This window comes from Lethenteron reissneri, unplaced genomic scaffold (genome assembly GCF_015708825.2).
Source record: "Lethenteron reissneri isolate LAM-NWPU_2019-01 unplaced genomic scaffold, ASM1570882v1 scaffold_1127, whole genome shotgun sequence".
NCBI lineage: Eukaryota > Metazoa > Chordata > Hyperoartia > Petromyzontiformes > Petromyzontidae > Lethenteron > Lethenteron reissneri.
Genome location: NW_026890813.1, coordinates 22949 through 48370, shown reverse-complemented (window position 1 = coordinate 48370; position 25422 = coordinate 22949). Strand labels below are relative to the sequence as shown.

At 52.3% G+C, this 25422-nt stretch overlaps 1 protein-coding gene across 5 annotated transcripts; it reads left to right on the top strand.

Annotated features, from left to right (window-relative positions):
• Nucleotides 1–3266: 3266 nt before the first annotated feature.
• On the top strand, nucleotides 3267–24114 carry LOC133361520 (cyclin-dependent kinase 6-like). 5 transcript variants are annotated; one of them, XM_061580446.1, is made up of 10 exons: nucleotides 3267–4517; nucleotides 7414–7578; nucleotides 8850–8925; nucleotides 9054–9304; nucleotides 10298–10424; nucleotides 10956–11114; nucleotides 15072–15184; nucleotides 15899–15949; nucleotides 22912–23083; nucleotides 23666–24114. In XM_061580446.1, the coding sequence occupies exons 4-10, from the start codon at nucleotides 9093–9095 to the stop codon at nucleotides 23807–23809; spliced, it is 978 nt and encodes a 325-aa protein (XP_061436430.1). In that variant the 5' UTR covers nucleotides 3267–4517; nucleotides 7414–7578; nucleotides 8850–8925; nucleotides 9054–9092; the 3' UTR covers nucleotides 23810–24114. The 5 variants fall into 5 exon arrangements, with proteins under 5 accessions (XP_061436430.1, XP_061436426.1, XP_061436428.1 ...); XM_061580442.1 differs by having other exon boundaries at nucleotides 10941–11114; XM_061580443.1 differs by having other exon boundaries at nucleotides 4392–4517; nucleotides 7385–7578; nucleotides 10941–11114.
• Nucleotides 24115–25422: the final 1308 nt, after the last annotated feature.

Here is a 25422-nt window from a genome sequence, read left to right as displayed (position 1 = left end):
TAAAATATTTTATTTTATTATGTTTTATTTTTATTATTTTATCACTTCCCTTCTACGTGACTTTACATAATAAAATAAAATATTTTATTTTATTATGTTTTATTTTTACTTCCCTTCTACGTGACTTTACCGAAAGAACCAAGAAGATGAATCCCTGCAGTCACGAAAGCTTTAAATCGAAATAGTTCCTGTTGTACTGTGGTCTACCATGTTTTAAGCAACAATTGTGGCTTATTTTTTGTATACATATATTTTTTGGCATCCCAAACCGCGTTGGGGTAGTCTAGAACCCATAAAAACCGGAACCCTTTCTGGGTTCGTAAACAAGAGGCCCACAAAGCACACTCATGCCTTTATCTCATGACTCCACCCCGAGTCTAAATATAAACTTTTTACAGCCCAACCTTGTGCTGATCACACCCCCCGCCACCGACTACGAACTCACCCTGCTAGAAATTGTGATGACTTGGCCGTCGTTCAAAGTGAGATGTTGCTGATGGTGCTTCTTATTTTTTTTTACTGTATTCATGGCTTTTGGTAAAAGGTGGACAATTGAATGAGTGACTCGACATGTTTGCTGCTGCGTTTTAAAGAGATGCGTCGCTGAGCAGGTGACAACGAACGCAGGCCACGTCCATGAGCACGTGTAGATTGTTCAGCCAAGCGCCGTGAAGTGAGCAATTATATATTTTGTTTTACGACACTCGCGGGTCCATGGACCAGCAATGCCTGCAAGCCTGTCTCCTGTGCATTCTCGATGCCGATAAGACGTGGCAATAAGACGTGGTGTGACCGGCACCGAGAAATATGCACGTGACTTTTTCTCTCCAGCGCTGATGTTCAGCCACCCCCCACAGGCTAATAATTTAAGGCTGAGTCGCAAGGGTTGTGGCACAGTGGGTTAACCCCAAAAACAACAACACTCGCGCGTGCGCACACGCGCACACACGCACGAACACACACGCACGCACGCGCACGCGCTCGCATGTGCGCGCACGCACGAACACACACGCACGAACACACACGCACGAACACACACGCACACACACGCACGAACACACACGCACGAACACACACGCACGCGTACACGCACACACGCACGAACACACACGCACGAACACAGGTCATTGCCACTTCTTTGTTACTCCGCACTTTGGGTGTAACGTGTAGAACGAAACACCCAACGAGAGTATCCCTGTGTCACTCGGTGACCCACATTCACCAAACGCATTCGTGGCACTGGTGTCTGAACCCGTCCTATGCCCCTGCTCTCTTAAATCAATGCCAGCTGCGAAGCGTAAAGGACAGCACCGGGGAGACAGGTGGCCGGGTGTAGTGCCGTCCCCACTGCGCAGTTTGCTCCGTCCAGGCGTCAATAGAGTCCCCACTAAATGGGGATTTAGCTATAGCAACAGCTGAACACATTCGTGGTCAGTGAGCTTGGAATGAAGCCAGTCAGTTCATAAGTGATGGCCCATTTCCTTCATCCGCCTTCCTAATGTCTGGAGGGCTAACGAAGGGCAACAGTATTCGCAGTGAAACACTCGGATCGGGACTCCAACCGAGTTGCTCTGAGGTTTGAGAGCAATGGGCTGTGGGTATCAAACAACAATCATTCAAAAGATCTCTACATCGCGTTAAGGTGTCTCCTTGCTTAAATTAGTCTGGGCCAGTGCTCATCTCTTTTGGTGGCCCTCAGTGAATCGAGGAAATTCCACATTCATATGACGAGGACCATTCAGTCCATAAGACAGCCACGGATAACCGATGAACACTGACTATGATCTGAACTTACGGCATTAAAATTGTGAGTTGAGGACTTGCTTAAGCACCCACATCCAGCTGGCAAGATATGTATGTACACATGTGTAAGTATCCATAATGGAGGTGTTTTGGGTTAGATCGCGCAAATATATAAATGTTGTGTCGTTAAACCCGCCACCACCCGACACAGCCAACTCGTAAGGGTTGTCACGTCAACAGAACGTGGCAATTCGTCACTAGTACAGCACTAGTGTATAGTGTAGTGTATAGTAGTGTATAGTGTAGTGTATAGTGTAGTGTATAGTGTAGTGTATAGTGTAGTGTATAGTGTAGTGTATAGTGTAGTATACTAGTACAGCACTAGTGTATAGTGTAGTGTATAGTGTAGTGTATAGTAGTGTAGTGTATAGTGTAGTGCAGGGGTCTGCAACCTTTAAGACATAAATAGCCACTTGGACCCGTTTCCGAAGGAAAAAATAAACTGGGAGCCGCAAAACCATTGCGACATTTAAAACAAATATAACACTGCATATATTGTTTCTTACCTTATTGCTATATACAGGATCGTGCAGTCAGCTGTCAATCTGAATAAAAAAAGGACTTTTTCACTTAACAATGTAAAATATATTTTTGCAAATTAATAGCTAAATTACCTGGTTAATGGGATTTTTGCTCCTGAACCTCAGTGCACAGTGTCTGCACATCAGGGCTGTAAGACGTCACCTTCATTTTCACACAGGCTTGCAAGCTGTCATCTGTGAGGCGTGATCGATGTTTGTTTTTAATATAGTTCATGTTGGAGAAGACCTGCTCACATACATATGTGGAGCCGAAGATCGACAGGACTCCAAATGCATACTTTTTCATGTTTATATAAGTGTTGGGGATGGCATTCCATGTTTCGAATACAAGTTTGTCCTGTTTGGGAAGGTTTTCAATATCAATCCATTTATGATTCTGAGCCAGAATGGCCTTCTGACGGGCAACATCCTCAAGAGTAGCGGTCAAGCATTTGAACTTGGACACCCATATATCTTTGTCGGCTATATCGGCCAGTTCCATCTCAAGATCAGGTTGACTTACACCTGCAAATGCAGTCATATTCAATAGGGATGGATCGATCGCCAGGGGAGTGACAGGGAAGGATAATGCCGTTTTTTCCTCTGAACTCACAGAATCGTTTCCCAAACGAACTTTGCATTGTGGTGATTGCAGACTTGAAATATTCCAAATTTATCGTATCATGACTTTGTTTGAACTCTCTCAAAGAGGGAAAGTGAGACAGTGTACCTCTCTGTAAATCTTTGACAAACACTGTCAACTTGCGCTCGAATGCCAAAACCTCCTCCAGCATGTGCAGGGCTGTGCCTCCTTTTCCCTGAAGGGTTGTATTTAGCGTGTTTAGATGTGCTGTCATGTCTACCATAAAATGTTATTTTTCCAGCCACTCTGGCTGTTCCAGCTCAGCAAAGGTGAGCTCTTTGCTGCACAGGAAGGTTTTTACTTCTTCCAAACATGTGACAAAGCGTTTTAGCACCTCGCCTCTGGACAGCCACCGGACCTTGTTGTGGAGCAGGAGGTCAGAATATATGCTTTCCACCTCATCCAATAGCAAACGGAACTGGCGGTGGTTTAAACCCTTTGCCATTATTTTATTAACAATCTGAATGACCACATCCATCACTTTTGTGCATTCCGGGGGAAATGTTTGAGCACACAATGCCTCTTGGTGCAGGATGCAATGAAATGACAGCAGCGTTCTACCCAGCGCCTTCTGCAGTAGAGCCACAAAGCCCTTCTGTGCTCCTCTCATGCTCGGTGCCCCATCAGTAGCCACTGAGACCAGGTGGTTGGTGTTTATTTTTTTAGCACTTAAAAAGTCCAGGACAGCCTTACAGATATCCTCACCGCTTGTTTGGTCTTTTAGTGGTATCAGCTCAATCAGTTCTTCCTGTGGCCCAAAAGAGTTCACATATCGGCAGAACAGCGCTATTTGTTCAATATCACCTTCATCTTTGGACTCATCACAGGCGATGGAGTACGCCACAGCTGAATTAATGTCTTGAATTTGCTGTTTGCTAATGTTTTCTGCCATTTTTAGGGTTCTGTCTTTGACAGTCTTCGCAGAGAGAGGCATGTCTTTGATTTTCTGCACAATTTCATTCTTGTTTTTGAAGTCCATGTGTAGATGTTCCGAAATATTAATGAATGCTTCTTTTATATACTCTCCATCTGTGAAGGGCTTCCCGTGCTTGACTATTTCCTGAGCGGCCACAAAACTAGCATATGTTGTGGAATTTTCAGTCTTCACCCACTTCTTGAAATTATTTTTGCTCATATTAACCTTCCTCATAAGTTCTGCAATGGCTTTTCGTCTCTCATCTCCATCTGGATATTTTTCAGCAAAGGCTGTGTGTTTATTCTGGAAATGTCTTGCAATATTCGACTTTTTGTTGTTTGCAAATTTCTCGCCACATATTAAGCATACTGGTAAACCAGTCTCGTCAGTAGAGAATGCGAATGATTCTGTCCATGAGGAGCGGAGCTGATGGAGGCAGCCATGTTTTGCGTTACCTAGCAACGGCAACGTTATTGCCTGTCACCGGGCGGGCAGTGTGGAGCGGAGCGGCGACGCCAGAGCAGGTGTCACAGTGCGCCTCCTCCCCTCGCTAGCATCCGCCCCGGAGCCGCGGTCAAGGTTCAAAAGAGCCGCATGCGGCTCCGGAGCCGCAGGTTGCCGACCCCTGGTATAGGTAAACCCACTAAAAGAAACTCCTTAAAAAAATGTTTTTATTACAAATGTCTTTTTTTTATTTAAAAAAATTGTAACTTTTTTTTAAAGAAGTCGAGCGGACAACGTGGAAGTGAACGACGTTTCGACCACGAGCCTTGAGCGCGCCACACACACACACACAGAGAGAGAGGAACGAATGAAGTTGAATAATAAAACAACAACTTTGAGTTGCGCGACACGCGCTCAGCGCTCACCGCGTGTTGAGAAGCTTCGTGGGCGACGCGATTCCAGAGCTCAGGGGCCGCGGCGTTCTCGATTCCCGGCGGGCAAATAGATATTTAATTAACAAGACGTCCACGCTTTTAAAGAGACGCTTAAGTGATTGACGCCGATTTTTATTGATTGCTTTATCAATTAGGTGTTTTTTATTTAGAGTGATGCACGCACACGACGCAGGTGAGCCTGAGGCACGTGGCGCCTGATTGGTGTGCGGGCAGTACGTTGTCACAGTGAGCACACAGTCTCGTGGATTGGACAACAGGAAGTAGACTAAACATGTTGTTACAAGATGTTGACCACGACAAACAGAGGCATATCACGTGAAGTGAAAGCGTTGAAAAATATAAAGGGGCAGAAATGACTCCATCGAGAAAACTAAATTTTAATTAAAACCCAGTACACATGCAACGTTGAGACAATTTGGTTAACATAGGTGTTCACACACAGTGTGGTTAACAGGTGTACACACACAGTGTGGTTAACATAGGTGTACACACACAGCGTGGTTAACATACAGTGAGGGAAAAAAGTATTTGATCCCCTGCTGATTTTGTACGTTTGCCCACTGACAAATAAATGATCAGTCTATAATATTAAAGGTAGGTTTATTTGAACAGTGAGAGACAGAATAACAACAAAAATCCAGGCAAAAATGTTATAAATTGATTTGCATTTTAATGAGGGAAATAAGTATTTGACCCCCTCTCAATCAAAAAGATTTCTGTGAACAGGTGTCTTTTATACAGGTAACGAGCTGAGATTAGGAGCACACTCTTAAAGAGAGTGCTCCTAATCTCAGCTTGTTAGCTGTATAAAAGACACCTGTTCACAGAAGCAATCAATCAGATTCCAAACTCTCCACCATGGCTAAGACCAAAGAGCTCTCCAAGGATGGCAGGGACAAGATTGTAGACCTGCACAAGGCTGGAATGGGCTACAAGACCATCGCCAAGCAGCTTGGTGAAAAGGTGACAACAGTTGGTGCGATTATTCGCAAATGAAATAAACATAAAAGAACTGTCAATCTCCCTCGGCCTGGGGCTCCATGCAAGATCTCACCTCGTGGAGTTGCAATGATCATGAGAACGGTGAGGAATCAGCCTAGGACTACACGGAAGGATCTTGTCAATAATCTCAAGGCAGCTGGGACCATAGTCACCAAGAAAACAGTTGGTAACACACTACGCCGAGAAGGACTGAAATCATGCAGCGCCCGCAAGGTCCCCCTGCTCAAGAAAGCACATATACTTGCCCGTCTGAAGTTTGCCAATGAACATCTGAATGATTCAGAGGACAACTGGGTGAAAGTGTTGTGGTCAGATGAGACCAAAATGGAGCTCTTTGGCATCAACTCAACTCGCCGTGTTTGGAGGAGGAGGAATGCTGCCTATGACCCCAGGGGCGGTTTCTTCATTAGGGCGATTGGGCGACGCACCACCAATGTCATTCAACCACAGAGTAACGCTAGCCGTTATTGTGCCTCTGGATATAGTCCAATCAGCGTCATGTCACGTTCTGTGGAGTACCGCCTCTTTTTGGGCGATTTCACTCCGGCTGAGAATCGCCCCGAGTGGCCCCATAGACTTACATTCAAAGATGTTTTTTTTCGAACGGCGGGCGCTGCAATGCATTCTCTATGGCTTCCGGGAGGGCTCACACTAACGTGCTAACGTCATCATACGTGCTTACGTCATCATACGTAAGCACGTTTCAGTCAACAATATTATTTGTCGCCACCTAGTGGAATCTTTAATAAAATAAACTTGAGTGGTTTGTTTTAATAGTGAGTATAGAAACAAACAAGATGTATTGTAAGAGTCACTTTATTTTTCATTAATATTAAAGAAGTGAAGTTGCCTTTACATGCTTAAGCTGTTAATTTATCCATTGCATGGGTGGACCTTATCCTTATCAATCATCCAGACATTTGCCCCCCCTGAGAGATTTTGCAGGAGCCGCCACTGATATACACTACACTTATATACACTACACTATATACACTACACTTATATACAATGCACTCGATATGTTACATGTTGATATACATGACATCTTGTTTTGACGTACCGGGCTAGAGTTTTTGTAGCTGCGAATTTAAAGTGTTTTGCATGTTCCGTCAAAAAAAAGCCTCAATTTTTCGATTTAAAGCTTTCGTGACTGCAGGGATTCATCTTCTTGGTTCTTTTGGTCAAGTCACGTGGAAGGGAAATAATAAAATATTAAAAATTTTAAAATTAAATTAAAAGACGACTTTTTCGGAAGCTTGTGTCGCCCGAAACGTCGCGATTAAATTTTTTTTAATTTTAATTTTTTCACCTCCGTGACTTTACCGAAAAAAACACAGAGTATGCGCATATACTCTTTGCTTATTTCTATTTTATATTTAAAATCTTCACCCACGTGACTTTACCGAAAGAAGCAAAGGATATGGATCATATCAGTCACGAAAAACTTCAAATCGACTGCTGCACACACAGAACTGTGGCCAGTGTTGACTTTATGGGCAGCGCTTATCAGCTCTACGGAATTTAGCCCCGCTGCCACGTGGTCGCCTATCCGCGCTACGTTTTCTAAACGCGCCCTGCTAAAGCCACGCGTTCCCACCAGCGGTCCGTCTCCCGCCCTGGTTGTGGTAGCGAAACGTCGAACCTCCTCCTCCACCTCCACCACCTCCACCACCACCACCTCCACCACCACCTCCACACGAGGCAATAGCTTCGTGTGTCACCTCCTCGCCACGACGGAGTAGAGAGCTCAAGACCCCCACCACCCACACAGACGTCTACGGAGCGAACCACGAGGTGAGTGAGTGCAGCCCTAGGCCTGCTTCGGCTAGGCCTGGGCTGGGTGACATTGCCCAGCCTGCTTGCCCTGGGCTGGGCCGGGCTGGGCTACATTGCCCGGCCTGCTTGGCCAGCCTAAATGTTTCTAACGGGTTAAGATGGATCGTAGACAGGCCAGCCTAAATGTTTAGGCTGCTCTGTCTAGAATTTCCCTTGGGAGATCATCTCTGCCTGGTGCCTTTCCTGGTCTCAGACTCTGGATCTCCTTCAGGACTTCCTCAACAGATGGCACCTCAACCAGTCACTCACAGGGGTGACTTCTTCCAATATTTGAGGCACCGCAGCCTCAGCAGTGTCATCCCCACTTTGTGCCATGATGTTTTCCTGGCTGAGGGATTTCCCCTCCCCCAGGACCTCACAGAAATGCTCAGCAAATCTACAAACCTGTTCCTGGGGGGGATCGGAGATTGGATCACCATTCTTTCCCCGAATGATGGTGATAGGTGTGGCACTACAAGTTACGTTTTTGATGGAATTAAACAGTGATGTCTGATCACGGGCTACTGAGGCAGATTCCATCTCCTCAGAAACCTGCGACCACCGCCCATCATTGCAGCGCCTCAGGGCTCTCAGAACCTCCGAGCGAAGGCTGCGGTCAGCCTCATTCTCTGACGTGGGATGCTGTAGACTATGAGAGTGGGCCTGTTGATTTTTCTCAGCCAGCCTGAACACCTCCTCTGTCAGCCAGGGTCTCTGGGGAGGTCTGAACTGTGTACCCAAAGCAGCCATTGCAGGTGCATGAGCCACAGTCATTAACCTCACCCATTTAATTCTAGATTTGAAGCTTTCGTGACTGCAAGGATTCATATTCTTAGGTTTTTTCGGTAAAGTCATGTAGGTAAAAAATTTAAATTAACAAAAGTAAGATAAAATAACGTTTCGGAGGCAACACAAGCTTCAGTCTTCAGGTGGAACCGTCACAGCCACGACAGCTGCATCAAGTGAGAGACATTCCAAGAACACAGTCCTTGTATATATATACTGGTTGAGGGTGGGAGGAGCCAAGGTAGGCCCTGAATATTATTGTTGTGAGGTTCGGTGCGGCTGAAGCACGCTGTTAGGAATGAGCCTTTGTTGTGTAAACTAGGTGCGGCTGATGTAAAGGTGCATTTACCCTCGATGTGTATCTGTGACCCTCTGTGACAATTCTCTCTGTCTCTCTCTGCGACTCTCTGCTTCTCTCTATCTCTCTTGCGTCTCTGTGTGATCGCTGCTGCTGCTGCTGCTAGCGGCGGTGGCGGGCGGACTTCCGGCAGCAGAGGACATCCACGTGACCGGCGGAGTCTGCGCTCATTTCCCCTCTAGGTGACAATCTCTGTGACTCTCTCTGTGACTCTCTCTGTATCTGTGACCCTCTGTGACAATTCTCTCTCTCTCTGCTTCTCTCTGTCTCTCTTGCGTCTCTGTGTGATCGCTGCTGCTGCTGCTGCTAGCGGCGGCGTCTGCGCTGGAAGCGTTTCGGGGCGGCGGACATGGAGCAGCAGTACGAGGCGGTGGCCGAGTTGGGCGCTGGGGTCTACGGGGCCGCGACGGCGTTGAAGGCTCGCGACCTGCGAGACGAGGGCCGCTTTGTGGCGCTGCTCAAGGGCCTGCGCCTGCAGACAGGCCGGGGCCGGGAGGGGGAGACCTGGCAGCTGCAGCAGCTGCTGCAGCTCATGAAGTTGGAGCACCCCAACGTGGTGAGGTGGGTGTCTCTCCCACCCCTCCTGGCGCCCCCTCGCGATCCCTCGCAATCGTCACCGCGTCAGCCTCCGTCCTCCAATCCTCCACGGTCTTCGTGTCTTGGTGTCAACTCGCCTTACGTTGTCGCCGTCTCCACCGCCGATGGAGGAGCGCCCCCTGTTTTTGAAATGCGTTTGTCTACCCGGTCTGCCGCCCTCCTATTTAATACCCGGGTCACGTGGTACGTTTCCACCAATCCTGGTTAGCCTCCATGGAATCTTCCAGACTCCATCGTAGGCTCCCGGGACCACGCCCCTGACTCGTCTCCCCATTGGCTGTGGCTAAAGCCAGCAGGGCCAATCATCTCCTTACAGCTGTCACCTTCTCATGACGTCAGGGCCACGGCCCTAGGCTTCCCCCCATTGGCTGTGGGCCAGGACCGGCAGAGCCAATCACCGTGACGAGGTGTGATCCACTATGAGAACTCCTTTAGCAGCGGCAAAATATAGTCGTAGGTTTTTACCCTTTTAAACTGGTACAAAACTGACACCTTTATACAAGGCATCATGTTTGCAATAACCACAACACAAGTAGTCACAAATGCAAACAAAAAGAAGCAACTCTGATAATGATAATAATGTCTCATAGTGTAAATGCTTCACCCCGAGCTCTCAATACTCTGATAGTGCGCTGTGTTTGAATTGTACGCCTTCTGGTGTCATCTGGTCCAACACCAATGGGGACTAGGCTCTAAGAAAAGCTGTCTCAGGTGTGGGCCAATCAACTTCAAGAACAGTGCATATTATTATCATTATCAGAGTTGTTTCTTTTTGTTTGCATTTTTGACTACTTGTGTTGTGGTTATTGCAAACATGATGCCTTGTATAAAGGTTGTCAGTTTTGTACCAGTTTAAAAGGGTTAAAAGCTACTACCACAGAGTTTTAATTCGTCAACGACCCGGATGTAACCTCACGTGACACTTGGATGTCGCCTCGACCCCCGGCCGCCGTGCAGGCTGCTGGACTTCGGCGTGGATCCTGGCGAGGGCGACGCGCGGCTCGCCGTGGCCTTTGAGCTCGTGGACCGGGACCTGTCCACCTACCTGGGGACGTCGCCCCACACACCGTCCCACCACATCAAGGTGCCACCACCCCCCACCCCGTCACTCACTCCCTACCCCCCTATCTCTATGGGTCTCTGTGTGTCTCTGTGTGTCTCTATGTGTCTCTATGAGTCTCTATGAGTCTCTGTGTATCTCTATGAGTCTCTATGAGTCTCTGTGTGTCTCTATGTGTCTCTGTGTGTCTCTGTGAGTCTCTGTGTATCTCTGTGAGTCTCTGTGAGTCTCTGTGTATCTCTGTGTGTCTCTATGAATCTCTGTGTGTCTCTGTGAGTCTCTGTGTATCTCTGTGAGTCTCTGTGTATCTCTGTGAGTCTCTATGAGTCTCTATGAGTCTCTATGAGTCTCTGTGTGTCTCTATGAGTCTCTGTGTGTCTCTATGAGTCTCTGTGTATCTCTATGAGTCTCTGTGTATCTCTATGAGTCTCTATGAGTCTCTATGTGTTTCTGTGTATCTCTATGAGTCTCTATGAGTCTCTATGTGTCTCTGTGTGTCTCTGTGTGTCTCTATGAGTCTCTATGAGTCTCTGTGCCCAGGAGGTGACGCGCCAGCTGCTGTGTGGGCTGCGCTACCTGCACGGCCACGGCCTGGAGCACGGCGAGCTCACGCCACGCAGCGTCCTGGTGACGGCCTCGGGGCGCGTCAAGCTCGCCGGCTGGGGGCTCGGACGCTTCCTCTTGGACAGCGCGAGCACGGCTCCCACCCCGGCGGTGAGTAGAGAGAGAGAGAGATGTGTGTGGTGAGGCAGAGAGATGTGTAGTGAGGCGTGAGAGAGAGATGTGTGTGGTGAGGCAGAGAGAGTGGTGAGTGGAGAGGCAGAGAGAGAGATGTGTGGTGAGAGAGAGAGAGTGGTGAGGCAGAGAGATGTGTGGTGAGAGAGAGAGATGTGTGTGGTGAGAGAGAGAGAGTGGTGAGATGTGTGGTGAGAGAGAGAGAGAGTGGTGAGGCAGAGAGATGTGTGGTGAGAGAGAGATGAGTGGTGAGAGAGAGATGTGTGGTGAGTGGAGAGAGATGTGGTGAGAGAGAGATGAGTGGTGAGAGAGAGAGATGAGTGGTGAGAGAGATGAGTGGTGAGAGAGAGATGAGTGGTGAGAGAGAGATGTCTGGTGAGTAGAGAGAGATGAGTGGTGAGAGAGATGTGTGGTGAGAGAGAGATGTGTGGTGAGAGAGAGAGATGAGTGGTGAGAGAGAGAGAGATGAGTGGTGAGGCAGAGAGATGAGTGGTGAGAGAGAGATGTGGTGAGAGAGAGAGATGAGTGGTGAGAGAGATGAGTGGTGAGAGAGAGAGATGAGTGGTGAGTAGAGAGATGAGTGGTGAGAGAGAGAGATGAGTGGTGAGTAGAGAGATGAGTGGTGAGTAGAGAGATGAGTGGTGAGAGAGAGATGAGTGGTGAGAGAGAGAGATGTGTGGTGAGAGAGAGATGAGTGGTGAGAGAGAGAGATGTGTGGTGAGTAGAGAGAGAGATGAGTGGTGAGAGAGAGATGTGTGGTGAGTATAGAGATTGATGTGGCAGGGTGTCCGTAACACGGGGACTCCTCCACGTACGAACGTTCGACTTGGGGACTTTCAGAGAAAACGAACTACCTGGTCCCGTACGTCCAGTTGCCTGCTCGGACTGAGAGCGGTAAGTTCAACCACCACACGCAATAGATGGCGGTGGTGTTGGCATCTACATCTGCAGAACGTGAAGAACCAGTGGCATCTACATCTGCAGAACGCGAAGAACCAGTGGCATCTACATCTACAGAACGTGAAGACCCAGTGGCATCTACATCTACAGAACGTGAAGAACCAGTGGCATCTACATCTACAGAACGTCAAGAACCAGTGGCATCTACATCTACAGAACGTGAAGAACCAGTGACATCTACATCTACAGAACGTGAAGAACCAGTGGCATCTACATCTACAGAACGTCAAGAACCAGTGGCATCTGCAGAACGTGAAGAACCAGTGGCATCTACATCTGCAGAACGTGAAGACCCAGTGACATCTACAGAACGTGAAGAACCAGTGGCATCTACATCTGCGGAACGTGAAGAACCAGTGGCATCTACATCTACAGAACGTGAAGACCCAGTGACATCTACATCTACGGAACGTGATGAACCAGTGGCATCTACATCTACAGAACGTCAAGAACCAGTGGCATCTGCAGAACGTGAAGAACCAGTGGCATCTACATCTGCAGAATGCGAAGAACCAGTGTCATCTACATCTACAGAACGTGAAGAACCAGTGGCATCTGCAGAACGTGAAGAACCAGTGGCATCTACATCTGCGGAACGTGACGAACCAGTGGTATCTACATCTGCGGAATGTGAAGAACCAGTGGCATCTACATCTGCAGAACGTGAAGAACCAGTGGCATCTACATCTGCGGAATGTGAAGAACCAGTGGCATCTACATCTGCAGAACGTGAAGAACCAGTGGCTTCTACATCTGCAGAACATGAAGAACCAGTGGCATCTACATCTGCAGCACGTGAAGAGCCAGTGGCATCTACATCTGCAGCACATGAAGAACCAGTGGCATCTACATCTGCAGCACGTGAAGAACCAGTGGCATCTACATCTGCAGAAGGTGAAGAAGCAGTGGCATCTACATGTGCAGAACGTGAAGAACCAATGGCATCTACATCTGCAGAACGTGAAGAACCAGTGGCATATACATCTGCAGAACGTGATGAACCAGTGGCATCTACATCTACAGAACGTGAAGAACCAGTGGCATCTACATCTGCAGAACGTGATGAACCAGTGGCATCTACATCTACAGAACGTGAAGAACCAGTGGCATCTACATCTGCGGAACATGAAGAACCAGTGGCATTTACATCTGCAGAACGTGAAGAACCAGTGGCATCTACATCTGCGGAATGTGAAGAACCAGTGACATCTACATCTGCAGAACGCGAAGAACCAGTGGCATCTACATCTGCAGAACGTGAAGAACCAGTGGCATCTACAGAACGTGAAGAACCAGTGGCATCTACATCTACAGAACGTGAAGAACCAGTGGCATCTACATCTGCAGAACGTGAAGAACCAGTGGCATCTACATCTGCAGAAGGTGAAGAACCAGTGGCATCTACATCTGCGGAATGTGAAGAACCAGTGGCATCTACATCTGCAGAACGTGAAGAACCAGTGGCATCTGCAGAACGTGAAGAACCAGTGGCATCTACATCTGTGGAACGTGAAGAACCAGTGGCATCTACATCTGCGGAACGTGAAGAACCAGTGGCATCTACATCTGCAGAACGCAAAGAACTAGTGGCATCTACATCTGCAGAACATGAAGAACCAGTGGCATCTACATTTGCAGAACATGAAGAACCAGTGGCATCTACATCTGCAGAACGCTAAGAACCAGTGGCATCTACATCTGCAAAACGCGAAGAACCAGTGGCATCTACATCTGCAGAACGTGAAGAACCAGTGGCATCTACAGAACATGAAGAACCAGTGGCATCTACATCTGCGGAACATGAAGAACCAGTGGCATTTACATCTGCAGAACGTGAAGAACCAGTGGCATCTACATCTGCGGAATGTGAAGAACCAGTGACATCTACATCTGCAGAACGCGAAGAACCAGTGGCATCTACATCTGCAGAACGTGAAGAACCAGTGGCATCTACAGAACGTGAAGAACCAGTGGCATCTACATCTACAGAACGTGAAGAACCAGTGGCATCTACATCTGCAGAACGTGAAGAACCAGTGGCATCTACATCTGCAGAAGGTGAAGAACCAGTGGCATCTACATCTGCGGAATGTGAAGAACCAGTGGCATCTACATCTGCAGAACGTGAAGAACCAGTGGCATCTGCAGAACGTGAAGAACCAGTGGCATCTACATCTGTGGAACGTGAAGAACCAGTGGCATCTACATCTGCGGAACGTGAAGAACCAGTGGCATCTACATCTGCAGAACGCAAAGAACTAGTGGCATCTACATCTGCAGAACATGAAGAACCAGTGGCATCTACATTTGCAGAACATGAAGAACCAGTGGCATCTACATCTGCAGAACGCTAAGAACCAGTGGCATCTACATCTGCAAAACGTGAAGAACCAGTGGCATCTACATCTGCAGAACGTGAAGAACCAGTGGCATCTACAGAACATGAAGAACCAGTGGCATCTACATCTACAAAACATGAAGAACCAGTGGCATCTACAAAACATGAAGAACCAGTGGCATCTACATCTACAAAACATGAAGAACCAGTGGCATCTACAGAACATGAAGAACCAGTGGCATCTACAGAACATGAAGAACCAGTGGCATCTACATTTGCAGGAGATTATACAACAGCGACAGACCTCTGGAACCTAACTCCTTCGTAAGTAGCGGAGACCCTGTAAATGTGTTTGTTGGGTGAGAGCGCCTAAGGGTGAACGTCTTGTTAATCCGGTGTTGCTGGTTAGTGCAGCGGTTAGCGCTACGCTGCGCAATGAACCCGGCAACGATTATTTTAACCGGTCCCAGGCTTCCCCTAGGTTGACTCAGCCTCAAATGAGTATCTAGTGCGGTGCGCGGTAAACATCGCCACCGGGTAGATAAAGGCGGCCGTCATAGGTGCTCGCTAACGGCACTTGCCCCTACGGTGTGTCAAGGCTACACGGGGGGTCTTTGTCTTTGTGTGTGCCGCTGTAGGTGTCCCCGTCGTGGTACCGCGCCCCGGAGCTGCTGCTGCTGCGGGTGACCTGCGGCCCGGCCGCCGACCTGTGGAGCGTCGGCTGCATCTTAGCTGAGATGTTTACACGCAGGTGCTCCTTGAGCACCGCCACCCGCACACCCAGCCACCTAGCAACCCACCTAGCAACCCACCCACCCACCTAGCAACCCACCCACCCACACACCCAGCCACCCACCCACCTAGCAACCCACCCACCTAGCAACCCACCCACCCACACACCCAGCCACCCACCCACCTAGCAACCCACCCACCCACACACCCAGCCACCCACCCACCTAGCAACCCACCCACCCACCTAGCAACCCACCCACCCACCTAGCAACCCACCCACCCACCTAGCAACCCACCCACCAACCCACCTAGCAACCCACACACCCACCCACCTAGCAACCCACCCACCCACCTAGCAACCCACCCACCCACCTAGCAAACCACCCACCAACCCACCAAACCACCCAGCCAGCCACCCACTCAACAACCCACCCACCAATCCACCCACCAACCCACCAAACCACCCACCAACCCACTCAACAACCCACCCACCAACCCACCAACCCACGCAATGTCACCACAGGCCTGGCAGGGTGGCGTCGCCACGGCGCCCGTGCCAGGATAGGTGCGCGTTACGGAGTGCGTGAAGGTCAAGGGACAGACTCCGGCAGATGCCCCCGTGGGTCCACCTCTCCCCCATTACATCGGTGTTGTTATGATGATGATGATGACGACGTGTTATTATTCTCAGCGATGTCGCATCAGGTGACCTCCTTGTCTCCCCTCAACGCAGGCCTCTCTTCCCCGGAGGCTCCGATGTCGATCAGCTGGCGAAGATATTCGGGTGAGTAGCTCGTGGCGAGCGTGCCGTGGGGAGCGGCGCGGGGGCCAATAGACGCCATCTCACTTGTTAGCGGAGAGCAACGTGGGGTGGGGGAGGGGGGAGGAGGAGGAGGGGGAAGGGGGAGGGGGAAGGGGGAGGAGAAGGAGCAGGAGGAGAGAGGGAAGGGGCAGGAGTATTTGGCTGCTGATGTCAATTCCACAACAGCCACTTCGTTGCGCAATCATTTGTAATAAAAGGACTCGAACACTTCTTTCTGTCTTCGTGTCTTTATTCAGGTTCACGTCTTTACCCACACGGCACTCTGTTATAACTCCTGTATTTGTAGCCCCCGGCTATTCACTGCTATTATAGCTTCCTCTCCCCTCTGACTCTCTGCTTCATCTACTGTAACCTCCTCCCTGCAGACTCGCTGCTACCCCTATGCAGACTCCCGCTGCTACCCCTATGTGCAGACCCTCTGGCTGTCACTATATGCAGACCCGCTGCCCACCCTCTCTGTGCAGCCCCGCTGCTGACTGCAGCCTCCTCGCTGCTTCGGGTCGGTCACCGCTGGCCAACGGTGCCGATCCTCGCTCCCCCCGTGTTCGTGGCGATCTCGCCACACCCCGCTTCGCCCTTCGTGGCCTTCCTCTGTTCCTGGTTCCCCGTCACTCCCCTTGCTCTTCCGGTTCCCCTCCTTCTATACTCAACCCCTCTGCCCCCCACGTGACCTAACTCCTCCCCCCCTGACGGCACCTCAGAAGGGCCGTTTACAACCGCATTACATCACCCTCCCCCCTAAAGAAAATCCAGCCGACCTCGGCTGAATTGCAACCTGAAAAGCAATGCGGGTGTAAAGGGCCAACACGCAAAAAGACACGAAGCATTGAAGACATTATAACAATAACACAACGCAACACAATCTAACGAAACGTGAGGGATTTCGAGCGAGTACGGGTAGCCGGGCCGTCCCGGACGGTCGGCGGCCCACCCGCCGAGCGGGAACGTGGAAGGGTTTTAGGGGCGACGGGCGCAAGTTCTTCCGTCGCCATTGGAGGCCCGCCACTGTCCCGCTCGCGTCCAGAAACATCCCGTACTCGCGTCCGCGGAGGGATAGGAAGAGCTGCAGGTCCCGTGGGTTCTGCGGCTCCGGTCGGCGTCCCACAAGCGGAAGGTCCTCCTCCCTGCGCTGTCACGGCCGGCTTGTCTGTGAAGGGTACGACAGGCGCTCTCGCAAGGTCAGCAGACACAGGCAAGGGCGAGTCGGCAGCAACAGACCCCGGCAAGGCAACTTGGGGAGATGACGCATCCGGCCGTGGGGCAATGTATGGCTTCAACCGGGACGTGTGCACGAACCAACGCCGTGCACCAACCTGAACACGCGCCGACTGTGGGTTGGGAACCTCAATGAGGCGGACCGGACCCTGCCAAGGTCGATGTAATTTAGGAGATGTACCTGGCCGCACCTGTGGGCAATGAAGCCAGGCCAGGTCCCCCTTTTTCCAGGGACACTCCCCCTTTGAACGTCGGGCACACCGCTCATTCCTGGCCTGAGCCTTGGCAGTAGCCATGCGGGCATTTTCCCTCGCCTCAGCGACACGCCGAACGTTGTCCTTAATATACTCAGGAAGAGGCTTAACAGGCCCCCTCGCACCGGTTCCCAACTGGTCATGAATCGGCGGCACGTTCTCACGGCCGTACATAAGGAAAAACGGCGAGTATCCAGTAGCCGCGTGCGGCGTCATGCGATACGCCGAAAGCACCCCAGGGATATGCAAATCCCAATCAGATTGGTTTTCCCCGACTGTATGGCACAGCATGGCGGACAGAGTCCGATTCAACCGTTCCACCATACCATCCGTTTGCGGGTGGTAGGGGGACGTCCGTATCTTTTTAGTTCCAAGAGCCGCACACACCTCCCCCAACAATTTAGACGAAAAGTTACGTCCCTGATCCGTAAGGAGCCTCTCCGGAGCCCCTTTGTCCATTACATACCCAAATAGAAAGGCGTCCGTGATAGACGCCGCTGACTGGTCAGGCAAGGGCCAGGCCATCGGCCAGCGAGAGAGGTACTCCACCCCCACCAGTAAATACTTATTCCCTTTAGCTGATGGCGGAAAGGGTCCCAAAATATCTAACGCCACCAACTCATTAACCCGAGATACTTTAATCGATTGTATCGGCGGAACATATGGATGTTTAGGCGGCTTACGGCGGGCACAATCGGGACACGCGCGAACGTGACCGACGACATCCGTCGTCATGCCGTGCCAATAATAGTCTCGTTGCAGCGTCAATAGGGTTTTCTGCACCCCCAGGTGTAAAAGTGTGTCACAGTGCAAAGATCTAATCAACTCATAGCGCAATGACGCAGGCACAACGAGACGCCAGTGTTCCTGTATCCCTTCCCTCCACATCAGTAACCCATCTCGGAGAGCAGTTTCCGAATTACCACCCGCACCGACTTCCTTACCCGCCTTCTCCGTTCGTTTCCGTAACGACACCAAAGAATCGTCCAACATTTGCTCCCGAATCCACACAGACCTTGGAAGACGCAAAATCCCGTCAGCCGGTCCCCCTTCAACCGGTCCCGGTGTAAGCGGAGGTTCGAGAACATCCACTGCCCGCGCGACAGGCTGAGGGGGGGGCTGAGCCGGTCCACACCTATGCGTCCCCGACGCACACGCACAAGGGGATTGTTGCGGCAACCTGGACAGTGCGTCCGCGTTAGCGTGACGCACACCCTTCCGATGGTGAATTTGGAAGGAGAATTCTTGCAACGTGTCCAGCCATCTCGCCAATTGTCCGGATGGCTGGTCCATCTTAAGAGCGTACTGCAAGGCCGCATGGTCCGTTCGGACAATAAACGACCGACCGTACAGATACGGTCGAAATTGGCGGAGAAAATACACAATAGCCAAAAGTTCCCTGCGAGTGACGCAGTAACGAGTTTCCGCGGGAGACAAAACCCGACTCCCGTACGCCACCACACGCTCAACACCACCTTTTGACTGGGACAACACCGCCCCAATCCCGGTGTCACTCGCATCAGTATCCAGAATGAAGGGATGTTCAAAATCCGGATAATCCAACGTCGGCGCAGTAGCCAGTAGGTCGCGCAGGCTCCGAAACGCCGCCTCCTCCGGCGGTCCCCACACAAATTTGTGCCCCTTCCCAGTAAGGAGATGCAAAGGCCTGGCGATAGTAGCGAAATTCGGAACAAACCTCCGGTAATATGAGGCGAACCCCAAAAACCGACGCACATCACCCACCGTGGCGGGGGTTGCCCAATCCCGGACACACGCAGTTTTCTCTGGATCCGTGGCCACCCCGTCCGCACTAACAATATGTCCCAAGTATCGAACGGAACGTTGCAGTAGATGACATTTCTTAGGCTTGAATTTCAAATTAGCAGAACGCATTCTGGCAAAAACGGCCTCCAACCGCAATAAATGCTCATCAAATGTGCGGCTGAAGACAATAATATCATCTAAATAAATGAGACATGTCTCCCACTGCAACCCCGTCAATACCAACTCCATCAATCTCTGAAAGGTGGCAGGGGCTGCATTCAACCCCATCGGCAGACAGTTAAATTGGAACAACCCCTGCGGCGTACGGAACGCTGTCTTTTCCCGCGAGGGCTCGTCAAGGGGAAGCTGCCAGAAGCCCGAAGAGAGATCTAGCGTTGAAAAAAACTTAGCCCCTGACAAGGCGTCGAGAGAATCGTCCATACGCGGCAGGGGATACGCATCTGCCACCGACACTTTATTTAACTTCCGAAAATCCACACAAAATCGTAATTTACCATCTTTCTTTTTAACCAACACGACAGGCGCACCCCACGGGCTATTAGACGGAGATATAATATCCGCTTTCAACATGTCTTCCACTGCCCCTCGAACGTGCTCACGCTCAGCCGGACTCATCCGACGCGAGTTCAAGCGGATAGGGGCCGCGTCCCCCGTTTCGATGTGATGAGAGAGCAGCGAGGTGCGTCCCAAGTCCAAATCGTCCGAGCTAAACACATCGGAATAGCTCGCTAATAATTTATGAATCGCACAACGCTGCTCAGCGGAAAGGGCCGAATTTTCCGCACATAATTCGGCGATCCAACGATCGTCCACCCCTCCGTCGTGTGAACACCACCCACCAGCCCCCCGTCCGGAATGTCACTCTGAGCCGTAAACGCCGTAGTGGCGTGTGCCACAACGGTACCAGCCGGCACACACACGCTTTCAGAAGTCGCATTTAACACCTGCAAAAACGGGCGCTGATCCGGACGGACAATGGTTTGCGCCCCCACCAGTGCCAATCCGCCCGTAACAGCGGCGGACGGCGACAGCAAAATTCCACAAGCACTCTGCCGACCCGGAACCGGCTTCCGGTATCGTAGGGGAATGAGCATCTGCGAGCCAGGTGGAATATCAACTGAAACTTCCGATAACGCCTGCACCTGGGCAACCGGAGCCGGTCGCCCCCAGGTGGACTGTAAAAACGCCAATTTGCGGCCCCCTGGCAGTTCAATGCAATTTTCATTGATTCTAATTAAAATGGGCATCTTAGCCAAAAAATCCGTGCCCAACAAGCAAGGAACCGCCAGGGACCTCGAAATTAACACAACGCCCGAGGCCGAGACCCCCCCGATAGAAATATTAGCGTCCACCTGTCCCACGATGCCCATACTACCCCCGTTCGCAGCGATGCAGGAAGCGTAAGCCGGCCTCACGGCCCCCGGTGGGATGTTCAAAAGATGGAATATGACATCCGAAATAATGGTCGCGGACGCCCCGGAATCCACCAAAATACGCACGTCCACCCCTTGGATCGACCCCGGTACAGTGGACGAACCTGTAGCGGCCGCGACAACCCGCCGAGCCAACTTACGCCACTGCGTTATCGAGCGACAAGGCGCAGATACTGGCCTCCCATATTTTAGAACATCCGCGTCGCACAACAACGGCGATGAGTGAGGTGTCAGGCCTTGCCGGGTGTCTGGTGCGCACCGACTTGCCTGTGCCGGAGGGTCTTTCTTTGGGACGTCCGCGATCGAGGCCTCCTGCTGGGGCGGCCCCGGAACCCGGGCCCAGCAGTCCCTGGCATAGTGGCCCCGACGGCCGCAGCGGAAACAGTCGACGTCGGGTCGGCGCGCAGCAGGCACCCCGTCCCGACGTGGCCGCGCCGGCGGCGGAGCCCGCGGCCCCGGCTCGCTTCGAGCCGGCCACGGAGTGGAGGCGGCCGACAGCTCCTTTGGGCCGGTCGCATCCGGCACGTACACGGCCTTTGTAGGGTCCCACCCTACGGCCCCCCCATCGACGACAGGACCGCCCGTCCACGCCGTGACTTGTTTCCAGCGGCGGAGATTGAACTGGGCGTCCAAACACTTAGCCGCGGTCCGGGACGTGAGTTTCTCGTGACCGCAAGCCGGCATAGGAATGCCCAGATCCCGGGATAACTCCAACATCTTCCCCAAGATGAGAGGTTCCAGCAGGTCAGGCTCCGTCTCCGGGTAAGCGGCCATCGCGAGTTCCAGCACGGCGCCCCTGTACGCTACAGGCGACTCCTCCGGTGCGCGTTGCCGCTGCACGAAGCGGCGATGGGCGTCATCCGGTGGCTCGTACGCGTCCGCCATTTCGTCGAACACTCCACGCAATGTTTTCTTCTTCGCAGCTTTTATAGAGCGAAAAAAACGAACAGACTCATCGTCAAGGAGAGTCGGAAGCACCTCCAGCGCCTCGGCGTCCGTCCACCTTGCCGTTCGTACCGCCGCCAAAAATCGACAAGCGAACGCACTCCAATCGCCCCCGATGGAGAACTCCTTAACAGTTGTAAGGTGACGACTGCGGCTCCTTGGCCTGCTTCCGTCCGTCACCGACTCTTCCGGCGGCAAGTTCAGCAAGGCGTCGCAACGCGGTGTCGCCAAGATGGCGGACGATCTTCGTGGCGGCCCCAAGATGGCGGCTTCCCGCCTTCCGTGGTGCGCCACGCCCAAGATGGCGTCTTCACGCCGCGTGGTCGATGGCGGCGCCATCGAAGACGACCCGGGCTCCTGCCGATCACCACCATCACCTTCCAACGCCGCCCTTGGCGTGACAAGGTCACACAACTCCGTGATGACGGTTTTTAGGGTCGCCAGTTGCTCCGCCATCCGGGTCCATCTTAAATCTTCGTCCTTCAACGCAGATGGGTCGGGCGCAGCGGCAACCTCCTCCACACCCGGGCCCTCACGGATCTCTCCCTCCGCCGAAGTGAAGCCGACCTCAGGAGGAAGATCGTCGTCGTCCGATGATGAAGCCGACGCCGGAGATGGGATATTCTTCTTCCTCAGTTGTTTCGCCATGCCGTTTCACTTCTGACTCCAGTGTAATAAAAGGACTCGAACACTTCTTTCTGTCTTCGTGTCTTTATTCAGGTTCACGTCTTTACCCACACGGCACTCTGTTATAACTCCTGTATTTGTAGCCCCCGGCTATTCACTGCTATTATAGCTTCCTCTCCCCTCTGACTCTCTGCTTCATCTACTGTAACCTCCTCCCTGCAGACTCGCTGCTACCCCTATGCAGACTCCCGCTGCTACCCCTATGTGCAGACCCTCTGGCTGTCACTATATGCAGACCCGCTGCCCACCCTCTCTGTGCAGCCCCGCTGCTGACTGCAGCCTCCTCGCTGCTTCGGGTCGGTCACCGCTGGCCAACGGTGCCGATCCTCGCTCCCCCCGTGTTCGTGGCGATCTCGCCACACCCCGCTTCGCCCTTCGTGGCCTTCCTCTGTTCCTGGTTCCCCGTCACTCCCCTTGCTCTTCCGGTTCCCCTCCTTCTATACTCAACCCCTCTGCCCCCCACGTGACCTAACTCCTCCCCCCCTGACGGCACCTCAGAAGGGCCGTTTACAACCGCATTACACATTTATGAAATTGGGTTGATAGTCAACAGCCGAATTCTCACCGTCACCCCCCCTACCCCCCCGTGGCCCCCGTGGCCCAGTCTTCTGGGCGTGCCGAGCCTGGAGGAGTGGCCGCTCGGAGCCTCCCTGCCGCACACCGCTTTTGCCGGCCTCCGCGCTGCCCTTCCCCCGCGGGCTCTGGCTGACTCCACGCCGGAGGTCGGGCCGGAGGTCGCGCCGGACAACCAGAATTTGGCGATGGCGCTGATGCTGGTGAGACGCGGGCGGATTGTACGCGGTGGCAATTGTCGCGGCGGTCGAACGACGCGTTGTTCAGATGCGTGTCCGTACGGGGGTTACCGTCAAGCGGGCAATAACGCATCGTGTCTCTGTGTGTCTCTGTGTGTCTCTCTGTGTGTCTCTGTGTCTTTCTGTGTCTCTCTGTGTCTCTCGTCTCGTGTCTCTGTGTCTCTCGTCTCGTGTCTCTGTGTCTCTCTGTGTCTCTCTGTGTCTCTGTGTCTCTCTGTGTCTCTGTGTCTCTCTGTGTCTCTCTGTGTCTCTCGTCTCGTGTCTCGTGTCTCTGTGTCTCTGTGTCTCTCTGTGTCTCTCTGTGTCTCTGTGTGTCTCTGTGTGTCTCTGTGTGTCTCTCTGTGTCTCTGTGTCTCTCTGTGTCTCTCTGTGTCTCTGTGCCTATGTGTCTCGTGTCTCTCTGTGTCTCGTGTCTCTGTGTCTCTCTGTGTCTCTCTGTGTCTCGTGTCTCTCTGTGTGTCTGTGTCTCTCTGTGTCTCTCTGTGTTTCTCCGTGTTTCTCCGTGTCTCTCCGCGCCCTCCGCACGCACGGCCGTGCCTCCCGCAGGACCTGCTGACCTTCAGCCCCCGCAAGCGCATCTCCGCGTCTGTCGCCCTGTACCATCCGTACTTCTCTGAGGCCGCAGACGTGGCCATGGGCGAGGGTACGGCCATAAGCGAGGGTGCGGCCACGGGCGAGGGCGAGGCCTAAGGAGTAGGCCCCGGGGCGAGGCCTAAGGAGTAGGCCCCGGGGCGAGGCCTGAGGAGTAGGCCCCGGGGCGAGGCCTAAGGAGTGGGCCCCGGGGCGAGGCCTAAGGAGTGGGCCCCGGGGCGAGGCCTAAGGAGTGGGCCACTGGGCGAGGCCTAAGGAGTGGGCCCCAGGGCGAGGCCTAAGGAGTCGGCCCCAGGACGAGGCCTAAGGAGTAGGCCCCGGGCAGCAAGGCCGAGGGAGTTTGCGTCGTTTTTCGTTGGTCGCTTGTGTTGCGCCCGAAACGTTGCGATTTGATTTGTTTTAATGTTTCACCGACGTGACTTCTCCAAATAAAACCAAGGAGTAATAAAAGTGAACTCTGAAGCAGCAAAAGAAAAGTGAAGTACCTTTTTGTTGTCGTCGTGTTGTTGTTTTCACAAGTGTTGCAGTGGGCGACTTATTAAGAGCACGCCGTTACGTAGCGCAACTACGCACAGGCGATCTGTATTGATTGTATAATGCTCTCGACTTCTGGGTCAGTCATCATATATCTGTGTGACAGCGTCGCAGCCATATGCGCACTGACACGGCCATATGACGATTGAGTATAAACCAGAGGTCGCAATCGGGTACCCGATACCCGTATCCTACACGATACCCGGCCGGGTACGGGTAGGGTACGGGTATCGGGTAGGGTACGGGTACCCGTTTGCGACCCTGGTGCGGCCGGGTACGGGTAAGGAATCACAACCCGTTTGCGACCTCTGGTATAAACGAATCCTGCCCACAAGCCGAGTGGCGTAGGGGAGGGGGACCCCCCTGCAGGAGGAGGCACGCGGCAGCTCTGAAGCGGAGAGAGTTGCCATGGGGAGCTGGACGTACCCCCCCCGTCCCCCCCCCCCCACGCAGCTCGTGTGCGTCTCGGGGAAGCGGCAGGAGACCTTCGGTGCGAGTGGACGTGGCGGGTGAACAAACGTCAACGTCGAGGGGAAATCACGGGACCTCCTTTGCCAGTACCAACATATACTCATAGGGGTTTTCCCCTTTTATCTGGCATAAAACTGACACCTTTTGCACGGAATCATGTGCGCCTTTTGGCGTCATCTGGTCGAACACCATATGGGACTAGGCTCTAAAGAAAGCTGTCTCTGGTGTGGACCAATCAGTTTCAAAGACAATGCATACATTATCAGAGTATTGTTTTTTTGTTTGTATTTGACTGCGAGTATAGTGGTTAATGTAAGCATGATTCCTTGCAAAAGGTGTCAGTTTTGTTGCCAGAAAAAAGGGGAAAACCACCTATTGGTCGAGGGGAAACTCGCTTGTTGCCGGCGGAGGCTCCGACCCCGGGCGACGGTCCCCTTACCCGACTCGGCCGTGGGGTCCGGCGCGTTCTCCGCGCCAGGCGCGGTGCAGTCCCACCGCTTGCCCTTGAACTGGTCGCGACACTCATGCAGCGCCAGCCGGACGCCCTGCACCACCGCGTGCACGTGGTCCAGGCGGCGCAGGCACATTTTGCGCTGCACGGGGGATAGTCCCGGAGCCCCGATGCACAGCGGCCGATACTCGGTGGTGTTAGAGTGGAGGGCCCACTGCGCAAGCGGCCTGCAGAGGGGTGGGAGTCGCGGTGGCTA